Raw genomic sequence first — 13,823 nt, forward strand, 5'->3', positions numbered from 1 at the left:
AGCGCCACACGCCAGGCTCTGCAAGCACCAATGGCCAGTTGTATGTCATGCCTTGCAAAGCACTGTGCCTTTATCCCCAGTCTGATTTCAAATTACATAGATGAAAAGAGGTCACCTGATGTCACTGTGGCATCAGGTGATTGACACGTGGGTAGCCTCACCTGACTGCCTAGCCTGGTCCACTGGGTGTCTCCCCAGCAGTAAAGAGAGAAAGGGTTGCTGATTTATCCAGAAGAATCCAAGAATTTTCTCCATTCTTCTCTAAGTAATTATTATGCACGTCTTACCTAGTATCTTTTTTCTTTCTTTCAGTAAGCCATAATTCACTGTTCTCAAGGTACTTTGTAATAGCAATGTAAAAATTATACCAAAAATAACACTCATTTAAACATAGCTCATTATCCATCTGTTTTCATAATTTCCATTTCACATGAGAAATCTTGAAAGAGCTATTTGAGAGTGGGAAATATTGAGGGAAGTAAAGTTACTTCTATAAAAGGACATCATGTTACAGCCACGGAAGCCCTGTCGGACATTTCGGTTCCAAAGAAAGTTCGCAAACTAGAACACTCACTTCCAGGTTTGCAGTGTTCGGGAGCCAAAACGTTCGAGTACCAAGGCATTCAGGATCCAAGGTACGACGGTATGACAAATTACTGGAGGACAGATCTATCAACAGTTGTTAGCAATGGTAACAGAACCTCCAAGTCCAGAGGCAGAGTTACAGGTGCTGTGAACCCAAGAAGAACCTGGTAGGTGACTGTTAAAGAACGAATGCTGCACTAGATGGAACCTCAGTCAGAACCAATGAGGTTCTTTTAGTCTTATAGTACACGTTTTAAGAACTGTTCTGTGTTGCTGGATCTTAAATGTCGGACAAATTAACAAAAATGTCCTCATTACATAGAAAACTGTTTTTCACTGTCAGCTGATAAATCTGAAAAACTCAAATAGAAAAACACAAAACTGTCCTTCATAACAACCCAGAGGCATAACACAGGCAGAACTGTCTTAAGTTTGAAACAGAAATATTTGAGTTGCATAATTAAACAAAGAGTCTCAAGGGAAGGGGGGGGGAAGGCAAGGTAGTAACTATGTAATAATTTGTTGCAATGTACGTACATTTCAGTAACAACCAACTATAGGCATGATGAGTGTCCAAATAGCTTAAAAAAATTAATGCACAGAGTAGGAACATTATTTTTTTTATTCTAAACAGAGATATATTGAGTAAAGAAATTATTTCTGAGTTAAATAAAGAAATATATATACAGCCATCCTTGGAGTATATCTGAACGTATTTAAACAAAACTGAAATGCAACATAAACTGTTATTTTTATTTAATTATTGTATTTACATCCCACGCTTTTCTCCAAGGAGCTCAAGGAGGCAGACATGGTTCCTCCCTCCTCATTTAATCTGCACAACAACCCTGTGAGGCAGGTTAGCCTAAGAGGCAGTGATTGGCCCAAAGTCACCCAGTGAGCTTTGTGGCCAAATGGGGATTTGAACCCTGCTCTCCCAGATCCTAGCCTGACACTCTAATCACTATGCCATACTTGGGCCAGCAAGAACTCCAACTAAGTAAAAAGTTGGAGTATGTGAAATATTTTTTTAAAAAACCTATTTCCAAACTATGGGCTATGTAATGTTTTGAAATAATGTGCAAATTCTAAGCAGTTATTTGAATTTAGTACCCTCTCTCTCTTTTCTGGCCCAATATATGGACTTGCACCCTAAGCTTCTATGGGGAGAAGTCCACTCATGGAATGCTCCACCTGGTCAAAGGCGCAATTTTCACTTACTTCTCCTGCCCCCACCCCACTCCCGAACAACCTGCTCTAAAAGATTGGAGGACTCTCCGGAACAGGGGCCAGCAAACTTTTTCAGCAGGGGGCCAGTCCACTGTCCCTCAGACCTTGTGGGGGGGGCGGACTATATATTGGGGGGGGGGAATGAATGAATTGCTATGCCCCACAAATAACCCAGAGATGCATTTTAAATAAAAGCACACATTCTGCTCATGTAAAAACACCAGGCAGGCCCCATAAATAACCCAGAGATGCATTTTAAATAAAAGGGCACATTCTACTCATGTAAAAACATGCTGATTGCCAGACCGTCCACAGACTGGATTTAGAAAGCGAATGGGCTGGATCCAGCCCCCAGGCCTTAGTTGCCTACCCATGCTCTGGAGCAATGCAGGAGGTGGTGCTGGAGACTCCAAGGAAAGGAGAGTGAAAATAGCCCCCCCCTCTCTCTCTCTCTCTCTCACACACACACACACACTGCTTTCGCCAGTAGGAGCATTCATTATACCAAATAAGCTTTTCATGAACAGACGGAACCCTTCTGTTTGTGTTAGGGCAACTGAAGATCAAAGCTCTGACTATTTTGCAAGACAAACTTCAGAACATATGAACAATTTCCTTAAGCCATGCAGAATTTAGCTGAGTCTTCCTATTTTACAAACACTGCATGTTGCATTCCGTATCTGATTCCAACAGCACAATGAAGTAAATATTGCACACGGTGATTTAAACACTTTTCTGGTGGACATTCGTGCTTGCCAAGTAATTTAGGAATAATACTAAATAGTTTGAACAGACAGGATTCTGGCTCTGTTTCAAGGAAAGCAATAAGATGTTTTTAAAAATGCTTCAACAGAGCTGCCTTTTTCAGACAAAGAACCTTTCTTCCTCTCTGGTGCACATGTTTGGGAAGAGAGCCAAGGTGCTACTTATCAGCTGTTTGACATCAGGGGAGGACTGTGTGCGTCAGAAGGCCCAGTGGGGACTCCTGAGTTATGGCAATGGACCATGTGGTTCTTATCAGCTTGTAAAGCCTTGCACTTCAACTACTGCAGCATGAACAGGGAGAAAAGGAGGGGCAGGAGAATAAGGTGATTTAAATAAACGTGAAGACTTGAAGGCTTCCCAGGCTATTGCAGGCAAAGTGTGCTGCATCAAGTAGCACTATGAATAAACTTCTTTGGTTTAAACTCTTCTCACCTCCCTCCTGTAGTAATTGCATAAGGACAAACTGTTCAAAGCAGAGGAGGAGCCCTGTTTCCAGAATCGATTGTTCATAAAGAAACAAGAGTATATACCCCTGGGATGTGGAATACAAGGTGGACTGTTAAACAGCATCCTCATTCTTTCAATAATACTCACATACATTGTGAATGTCAGGTCTGGCATTTACTTCTGAGCACCAAAAATAGCATGTGTTTTATCTGTTCTGTCTTCTGCAGCAAATAGCTTGTTCAGTGGAATTTCTTCATAGGCTGCCTCATGCTAGTTTCTAATGTAAGGGCCAGCTTAGTTTGCAACCCTGGAATAATCCATAGGCAGCATGGAAGTGTATGAATTGTTCCTTCTCCAACTACTGTATCAAGGTCTGAAGCAATATTCAGCCTAGAACACATGCTGATAGGCACCACTGGAGATGGAAGGGAAACGTTAGCAATTTACTTCCAGAAATGTTTTTTCAACCTACAGCTTGCTTAAAAAAAAAAAAAAGTTGCTGCAATTTTTTTTAATGGAATTATTTGCTAAATTATTAACTTGTTTTTAGCTTTCATTGAAATGTCTATAGATATGTCATCTGAGCAAGTTCCCAAAATCTATCATGGATTTTGCCTTGTCAGAATCTGTTGGCAATCAAACTAGGCAGACCTTCTACTTCCCAAGTAATTTCACTCACTTCAATTGGAATTCTTTAACTTCCATTTAAATATTTACAGATGATGAGTGAAACTGAATGGTACCTGTGTACAAGCTGAAAGGACTTCTGCTTGCACAACAAGGCTTTACCCTTCCTTGCCTCCTTCCTGCAGCTGCCTGCGCCCTCCATTAATCTGTGACGGAGGGCTGGGGAACCCTCAGAAGCCACTGGCAGGAGGTGGCTGACATTATCTGTCATATAGCTTCACTTTTAAAAAGTCTAGCTTTGCTTCTGTAAACCTATACTTGAAGAACAAAGGAATTCAAAGTTCACACATGCAGCACTTGCAACTTTAGTTCATCCAAAAAGGTGGGTGTTCTTCCCAACTGCAGGTTCTATGAGACCAATACAATTACACAAAAAGTATGAATTCAGAAAATTTTGTTGAAGTTATGTAATCTCTTTGCTTCAAAGCATGTTTAAAGAAATGCTGTTAAAGACAAAAAGAATGCTTATTAGAGTTTGACTCTAAATGGAAATACCTCCTTATAATTATAAACTATGTTATGACTATTGCATAAACACTACTAGTAAAAATTCTGGGCCACACCAATATTATGAGTTTTAGCCCCCACCTAAAGTAACAAGGCTCCTCCCAACCTAGCAGTTCGAAAGCACATCAGAGTGCAAGTAGATAAATAGGTACCGCACTGGCAGGAAGGTAAACATTGTTTCCGTGCGCTGCTCTGGTTCACCAGAAGCGGCTTAGTCATGCTGGCCACATGACCCAGAAGCTGTACACCGGCTCCCTCGGCCAATAAATCGAGATGAGCGCCACAACCCCAGAGTCGGTCACGACTGGACCCAATGGTCAGGGGTCCCTTTACCTTTACCTAAAGTGACAAGGAGCCATAGTTTAGCAAAAGAGCATTGGGTTTACATATGTAAATCAGGCATCCACAAGTCTGCTTGCCATAGGTGAGTACCCCCCAGACACCTGGCAAGCAGAACTGCAGGCGTCATATACACTCTTACCCCAGTGGTCTCATTTCCACAGCAGTTTTTGAGCAGGTACAAAACAGCTTGAGTCCTTTCCAAATAGGGCAGGCTACCACTGTTGCTGCTGCTGCTCTTTTATCTTCTATATAAACCACATAATTGAGAGAAAAGGTTCTGCTTCTCCTCAAACCCTCTAGGTAAACCAGAAAATGCAGGGGAGGGGATTGGTGAGGACCACAAATACTGAACTTCTGCATAACACAAAATTCCTGGATCCAACAGTGGCATCTCCAGTTAAAAAGATCTATAGTCTGAGGGCTTGAAGACCTTGAATAGCCACTGCCTGTCAGAAAGGTAAAGTACAGATCTTTCGCCATAGAGAATGACGTTTCAAATAGCAAGTTCTTAAAATTCCATTCGCTCATGAAGTTTTATTTTGTCAGGAACAACAAAGTCCCAGTGATTCCCAAGGTCTTAGCTGCCGATCAGAATAGGTAGTACTTGGCTCAGACAGACTAATATTTTAATGCAGCTTTATATTTCATATGTACCAAGTACAATGACAAAGAAAAGTCTTTTCTGTTTAATAAAGAAAAGTATATCCACTCCCAGTATAGCAGCTACCCTAACTGCAAATTTAGTGAAAATGTTCATACACTGCTAAATAAGAAGTTTCCTTTATATGCTATGTATGTGTTAGAAATTGTGAGGATGCAGGGCTGTGCTCTAAAAATGAAATTTCTTTTTAAATTTAGCACAGCTCATCAGAATACCAGAGTTCACTTAGCCATAAATTTACACCACATGAAAAGAATTGTTTTATCCAAGCTTCACTGAAGAACTGGGTAAAATGCCTATGCAAGTCCTTGAATTGTCATGACTATGTTGTGTTTCCATATTCTAAGTTTTGTTACCATATTCAATGAAGTCCTATTGCAAAATAATTTTTGTCAAAATTTCTACAGCAAAAAAATGTTTGGTGTGGAAAGTATTTCCTGAACTAAAAACCGTTGCATAATTGCAGAACAGAATACTGACTTCTTCTTTTAATACCAAAGGATTTTGTTTAATTTAATAAAACTGTAATGTCTACATGACAACACATTCAGTAAATTCACCAAGCGTGTTGTACAAAAACATAATATTCAACATAAGTAAGAGGTAAGGATTGGATTACTAGACTTAATTCTAATCCAAACGAATGGATGATGTGAGCCCTAGTCCATAAAAGAGTATGCCATAATATATTTCAAGGCTTAAAAATGCCACAGGATTCTTGTTTTTCCTGCAACAGACTACCATGATTACTACTCTGGAAATCTAAAGTGCATAGAGCTGTTGATGAAGAATGTTCTCCATAAACTTTACACCTACTTTTACCATTTGTCTATTACCAGCAGTACAACTGTACATCTCCCACTTACTTCACTATGGTTCAAGTGAGCAGAGTGTCTTTACGGTGTCCATGGAATGGAATTATTCCAACAAAATGCAAGGTGGGGGGGGGGTTACTTTCAATATCACACTCTTTGATATCTGACTAGATCTTAACAGCCAAGTGAACTCATACAGGGAGAAATTGTTACTGATAAACCCAGGCCATTTTAAGCTTAAAGGGTTTAAACCAGCACCTTGAATTGCTCCCAGAAGCAAATATCAGTACCCAATGAAACTGGTGCAGAACAGACTGAACGAGAAGCATATAAACTCAATACAGTGGTACCTCGGGTTAAGAATTTAATTCGTTCTGGAGGTCCGTTCTTAACCTGAAACTGTTCTTAACCTGAAGCACCACTTTAGCTAATGGGGCCTCCTGCTGCCGCTGTGCCACCAGCATGCGATTTCTGTTCTCATCCTGAAGCAAAGTTCTTAACCCAAGGTAATATTTCTGTGTTAGTGGAGTCTGTAACCTGAAGCGTATGTAACCCGAAGTACCACTGTAATAACAACGACAAACAACAGTAATAGTAATATATAAACATTGTATTGATACATTTATGCATTCAAAATATATTTGTTGCATTGGCTGCAATCCAAATAAACAGACAAGTAGTTCTGCACTCGGTCCTTGTTTTCCTTAACAGCAGCCTCCCATCTCGGACTGAAGTGAAAAACTAGCACTAGGATTTATCTATGAACAGCTTTTAATAAATCTCATTGACTTCACTCACCACAGCCAACTTTTCTTATAATTCACATACCACAGAAGAGTGCAATGTCTGAACTATGCTTAGTTATTATGTATTGATTTATTAAATTTAGTCATCACTTTTTCAAAGCAAGTCTAAAAGCAATTTACAAAGATTTAAAAATGTAAGTCTAAAAACCTACATAACAACCACTTAAATAAGGATTAACTACTAAAAGACAAGCACCAAGAGTGTTGGACTACTCAGGTTGAAATCCCTACGCAACCATCTCATTAGGTAACCTTGGCTAAGTCACCATCTCTCAGTATAACCTACATTATAGGGTTGTTGAAAGGCAAAAAATGGAACTGGGAGAGAATCAGGTATGTTGTATACATTTACTAATTAAAATAAATGAATAAGCTACTATTTCACTAAGCAGTTTGCTGCTCCTGTAAGAGAACATTCACGCTTTCAGCTGAAAAATGCTCACCAATTTTTTTCTCTGCCACTGAAATACAGTTCTCAATTCTAGCTCTGAGGCTGGCTCTACTCTCTGTTGCTGCTAAGTTGTCTGGTATTTTCGATGAATTTCTTCTAGATGATGCGTCACTTGGGTTCTGAAAGTATTCATCCATATTTCTCATAACAAGCACCCTGAAAAGTAACAATGCTGGCAGGGCTACAAAAGTTTAGTAGAGCACAAGACATCTAATATTCTCATGCTACCTCAAAACAGTGCCCAGAAAGAGTTTTGGGCTAAAGGAAGTTATGATCTCACTGCATTACAGATAACAGATAAAGTTACGATCAGCAGATGCCTTCAACTGACAAAGTGACTCGTGGAACTCTCACCCCTTCATCTCTATGACATCACTTCAAATGCAGTAAGTCATTACTCATCTTCTCTCAACACTATATCACTCTAAATCAATCCAGAAAGTTTTTAAGACTACAGTGGTACCTCGGGTTAAGTACTTAATTTGTTCCGGAGGTCCGTACTTAACCTGAAACTGTTCTTAACCAGAAGCACCACTTTAGCTAATGGGGCCTCCTGCTGCTGCTGTGCTGCCGGAGCACGATTTCTGTTCTCATCCTGAAGCAAAGTTCTTAACCTCAAGCACTATTTCTGGGTTAGCGGAGTCTGTAACCTGAAGCGTATGTAACCCGAGGTACCACTGTACTTATTCCCACATTAAGTAGTCCACTACCACAAAATAATAGTTATACAAATAAACATCCACACAAAATGACTCCAAATGTAAAGGTAAAGGTACCCCTGCCCGAAGGCCAGTCGTGACCGACTCTACGGTTGCGCGCTCATCTCGCTCAAGAGGCCCGGAGCCGGCGCTGTCCGAAGACACTTCCGGGACACGTGGCCAGCGTGACGAAGCTGCATCTGGCGAGCCAGTGCCAGCGCCACACATGGAAACGCCGTTTACCTTCCCACTATAAAGCGGTCCCTATTTATCTACTTGCACTTAGGAGTGCTTTTGAACTGCTAGGTTGACTCCAAATGTACACACACAAAAAACAGCCAATACAGAAATATTCAAACCTAACAGTTATGGCCCCTCACTATAGCCTCTGCCAAGTTAGACAGCATGATCAAAGGTCCAGAACTTTTGCATGACTGCAAAATAGTGGAAGCCAGAGAAGGTAGCCTGTTGTGGTCTATTGCCTGTCTGACTCTACAATAAATATTGCTGCAAACACATTGTCTGTGGGTAAATGGTTAAGGAATCACTCTCAATTCGGAGTTTTAGCGCTTCTAGTCTCACGGCCCTCTGAAATGATCTTTTGCCCTCTGAACTGATCTACAATTTTGTTTTCAACAAAACCAATTACTGAATGTTACTAGCCATACAGAATATGATGTATGGTAGAATGGGATGCTAATGACCAATACCAAGATGAAGGTCCACTAGGCTTGCATGTTGAGCACACTGCTTTATGGAAGTGAATCAAGGGCAACTTACAGCTGCCAGGCATGATCCCTCGATGCCTTCCATGTGGGCTGTGTCAGGAAGATTTTGGGCCTCGCATGGCAGGACCAAGTCTCAAACAAAGATGTGCTCTCCCAAGCCCACATTCCCAGCATGTTTGAACTTCTGTCTCAGCAATGTTTACACTGTCTTGGTCATGTGCATGGAATGGAAGATGGCAGGATCCCCAAGGACATGTTCTACAGGGAGCTGGCTTCAGGCACCATACCTGTTGGCAGACCAACCCTGCTTTGCAAATATGTTTACAAACATGACATGAAGGCTGACAACATCGACCCAGCAGTATAGAAATCCATTGCAAATGAGCACAGTGCCTGGAGACAGACTGTCAGGTTGTGTATCCACAATAGTGACCAGAGGAGGAATGACCACTGGGAGGAGTGCAGTGAGAAGAAATGACATGGTGCACCCATAGTAGCAAAACCGGACTCCTTCATCTGCCCCACCTGCACATGTCTGTCCTATATCCATCTCTACAACCATAGCAGGCACCATAACTCTTCAACAGTTTGACTTTGCCCCCAAAGGCTCAATCTCCCATAGTCTCCTGAGATAGATGGATGCTGACAATTAGCTATAGATGTAAGCTTTGACTTGTTTGAACATATAAACTCAAACGTGCAAATAACTTGCTTTCTCACCTACTGTAAAATAAGCATTGTCCCTAGCTAGGCAGGAAGCACCGCTTGAGAAAACCAAATTGATAGCTTGTTTCCAGCTCAAGCACAGTTATTTTATACTTACAAATAAATAAATAAACTGAGCATGCTCCTTACATCTTTCAATTGCATGGGGGGGAGGGTTACGACTGGCAGAAGCTTATAAATGTTGCGAGAAATGCAAATTAAGCCTGACTTATAGCTATTGGCTCTTTTAGTACTATGGAATGTTAATTACCTTTGTTTTGGTTTTTTCTACTGTGTTTATTGCCATTATCACATAACCACAAACAAAACATTCTTGAATGCCAAATTGGACACCATTATTTCCTCTTTTTATAGTTGTTTATTTTCATACTATGTTAATTTGTGGAGCGTAGGATACTCATCTCTTTTCCCAAAAATTGTCTCAATGTCAGGCCAATAAGAACTATGAACTTCCTCTCAGGCTTTCTTCAGGATCTAAAAAGTGGACACTAAAGCATGTTGGAAACCAATTCTCAATTTAGATACAAATTGCAGGTAAGTTTTATGTCCCTTATACTGTGCTCATAACTTGAAGCCTAAATATTTCACTATGAAGAACAAAGTTCCAATTTAACCAGAGCTCCTATAGTGCTTTAATTTAAGAACTAACTAGAGCTTGATGAGGGGAGCCACATTTGTTTATTTATATGCCTGACCCGTTCATGTCTAAAGCGAAGTGGGGTGGTTTGACTTTTACAATTAAAATGTGTGTGCAAGGGAACTCCCCTGCTTTATCTCTATGTGGTATAGTGGTTAGAGTCTCAGACTAGAATCTGGGAGACCAGGGTTCAAGTCCCCATTCAGCCATGATGCTCACTGGGTGACCTTGGGCCAGTCACTGCCTCTCAGCCTGACCTATCTCACAGGGCTGTTGTGAGGATTCAATGGGGGGGGGGGGAGAGCCATGTATGCTACCTTGAGCTCCTTTAGAAAAAGGTGTGTTATAAATACAATAAAATAAATAAATTTGTACCCTGTTGCCTGTAGCACTTTCATTTATGATTCAATAACTAAGCCAGGAGACATTCCTGCAGCAACAAAGCACAGGGGGGTAAGGGAGAGGAAAGCATTAATTAAGTTGCCCTCATGCTCATTTTGCTATAAAATATAGGTCTCCATCACCCACTTTAGAGGCAAACAGGTCACAGCTAAATAGGGCAGGCAAGAATGGAAAAGGTCCAACTATTTTTGTTATATTTGGAGATGGGGTTACAGAAAGAACTGCAGTGATTAAATATGGAAGAGAAGACCATGAGAAGTCCACCCTCATTTTCTTAAGGGGTCTTTAAATACATGCCAGGGGAAAAGGTTTGATGCCAAAGTGGAAGTGAATTACATCAGTAGAGAGGACCACTACTGGCAGAGCTTCCCAGTGGTAGGTGAAGAAGGGAGAGTTGGCCAGTCGGTCCACCCCCAACCCACCCCCTTGTGGGTGTTTGTCTATCCTTCCTTCTACTTTTTTGCTGCCACTAGGTGGGTTTTGCTTTCCCACCCCTACCCCACCCCAGCTGCCTTCACCAAGCAGCTGAAAACTCCCTTGTTTTATTCACAACATTTAACTCTTAAGATGTTACTCATGTCTTACAAAAAGAAACCCGAGGTTGTTTAAGACAAGGTTGGTACCTCAAACCACCACCTTTATATGGCCAGATAGTTACTGTCCCTGAGTTCTGTTACAGTTCAGTGTATGTATGAATAGCTCAGTTGGTTAGAGTGTGGTATGCCAAGGTTGCAGGCTTCCACCTGCACAGCAGTGGGCACAGCCCTCTACGTTTGAATTGTTTCAGCAACAAAGTAGTATATGGCTCTTTGCTCAAGAAATGCAACAATCATAAAACAGGAAACTCAGTTTAAATCAGTGGTTTAAAATTAATATTTTGTTCTCAGTTAGTTAAATTGCCTCCATCTTTCCTGGAGTAAATTCTTTATACTTTGTGGTTTGCTACTATTTTCCTATATGTGTAACAGCCCACTCAGCTGCATGCTCTATTTTTCTGTTAATGAATGCCTGTCCCTCACTATATGCAGACGGAAAAAGCATGTTTGAGCAAATAATTGCATCCAACCCTCAAGTGCCAATATTAATGCACTTGAGCATTTATATTATTCATTTACATTTCTATTCCTTGAAACTCAAGGACACACGGGATGCCTGGTTCTCCCCCTCCTAATTTGATCCTCACAACAATCCTGTGGGGCAGGTCTGACTATGATTACTTATGGTAGCACTGTATGTTCCGCCTAATAGCTTGTTGTTAGAAAGGCCCTTTTTCAACCTTCCAGTCAAAGCTCCTTGTTAATAGTACTAATAGCATTACATCTCCCCAAGTGCTGTTCTGCATTACAGATCAAAGGCAATTCCTCCTATCTTAATTTTTTATGAGGGTTTCTGATACTCAGGCACGCTGGAATATTGTGTGGCGTCTTTTCATGTGCACCATGTACGTACGTGAAAACTTTGGGTTTTTTCTGCATGTAAGTCCTGTGATGTGGAAGTACCTTCTGTATGCCATTTTGTACACTGAATAAACACTTAATATATAGCTGAACTGTAACTGTATTATTAGGAAAGGCCTTTTTTAAAGAAATTGAAGTTAACATTTTAAAAACAGCATTTGGTTTAAGAGGACAGCCTTTCATTTATGATTCTATCTTTGTTTTACACTGGTGCTTTGATATAACAGTGTCATGTGCTAACAAGGTATTATTACACCAATCCTAGAGTACCTTCTAAGTATCTCAACACAACTGGTTAAGTTTTGAGTAGAAACTCCTGGTGGAGAAATGAAGTACCTGTATTTAGTTGAAGTTTTCCTCGCCTGGCCGCCCCCCAAAAAAGAGATTTTTGCCAATGACAGTAAAGGATGGGTTTTACCCTCCTTTTCTGAGTGGGAAAATATTAGACGAAAGAACGAACAGAAACAGCCAACACTTCTCAGTAATTTGTGTACTGCGTGGAAGATCAGTCTGTTAATATAATCCAACTGTAATCAGCATGGCGAACGATAATGAATCCTTTGGAGCTGACTTCCTCAAAGTCCCTTTGAAACCAGTAAGTTTTCATTAAAGGGAATGCAAGTGTGGAGCACTGCTCATTTGACCATAACAGAGGGAGTTGCTCTGGCTGGGGGATAGTGACATTGGGGGGAAAAACCTACGTCATAGTTTTGCTACGAGGACAAAAGAGAGAAGGCAATATGTACTGTCTGAAGCTCCTTGGAGGAAAGGTGAAATATTCATGCTTCTGAATAAATAAAACAACCCCTTTCATCTCAAGCTTTTTTTGTGGTCAAATTCCACCGCTAAAAAGGTGCATTCCCATCCATGGAAGAAAATACACTAGTATCCATGGGTAGAGTTCTAGCAGCTTTATTTTAGGAATGAAACTGCCTACCAAAGGAAAAAATACACTGGAAATAAGCAAACAAGGAAAAACATCCCTTTTAACAAATTGTTAAAGAACCATTGAATTTGTTAATACTTTGAAGCTGCAACCCTATACATACGTATGCAAAAGGATTTATTTCTGAGTAGAACTGTATAGCAGGCGCTGAATTGTACAAGAAACCTAGCTCCATATTTTCTTCTTCTGATTTAATGATACTATACCTAGAAACAGTGTTTCAAGGCCCGGGCAGAATCTGGCATGGAGTAAGAAATCCTTATCAGCAGCAATCCTTAGCAGTCTAGTGGTTTAAACAAATCCACATTTGATTACCCAACATTAAATAATGCACAGAACAGAGTAAATATACTAAAGGAAACACCTGCAGAAATGATTTACAAAACCAGTTTGAAAGAAAAGTTGTTTGAGAAAGAATTAACTCAGAGGCAGAAGAAAAGCATGTGGTCACTCCTTCCTACAATTTGCTTAGTTCTCAGCAAAATGGGTGGGTGTGGGTGAGTGAGGTCTGTTTTTACACCAGCTATTGGATCCATAAAGCAACTTGTCCAAGTGGAAAAACATTTCTGCTCTGATATCAACACAAATAGCATCAGCAGCCACACCATTCTGAAGGATCATGCAATTCCAGAAGTGGATCAGAAAAAGGAGATAAGAATAGGATTGGGTTGGATTGTTTACAGTTCAGCAACCAGCAGAGGGAGTACAAAAGTCTAAATTATACTTATTTGTTTAAACTGGCATTTTGAAATAAACATAAGAATGTTTTGTACACAATGTACAAAAGTATGGAGAGCGTTCTAAGAAAAAATGCTGTTTTGAAGGGGGGAAAGAACTAGGAAAAGTGTGTGTGCAGGGACTATTAGCAGATTATATGCGTTATCTAGAATCCAGCATACATTAAAAGTCCTATTAAGCCTGGTTTAATGCAAT

The 13,823-nt window shown here is 40.5% G+C and overlaps 1 protein-coding gene across 12 annotated transcripts in view; it reads right to left on the bottom strand.

Annotated features, from left to right (window-relative positions):
- PDE10A (phosphodiesterase 10A) overlaps positions 1–13,823 on the bottom strand; it is a 188,353-nt gene that overhangs the window by 69,157 nt on the left and 105,373 nt on the right. For 2 of the 12 annotated variants that reach the window (XM_083496426.1, XM_083496422.1), the window contains exon 1: positions 7,289–7,635. The exons of the other annotated variants lie outside the window; for them this stretch is intronic. In XM_083496426.1, the coding sequence (XP_083352552.1) occupies positions 7,289–7,442 (154 nt within the window). In that variant the 5' untranslated portion in view covers positions 7,443–7,635. Of the gene's footprint in view, positions 1–7,288; positions 7,636–13,823 lie in introns of those variants that run through there. 12 annotated transcript variants of the gene reach the window in all.

The sequence above is a fragment of the Podarcis liolepis genome (genome assembly GCF_965112155.1).
Source record: "Podarcis liolepis genome assembly, chromosome: 3".
NCBI classification, from domain to species: Eukaryota; Metazoa; Chordata; class Lepidosauria; order Squamata; family Lacertidae; genus Podarcis; species Podarcis liolepis.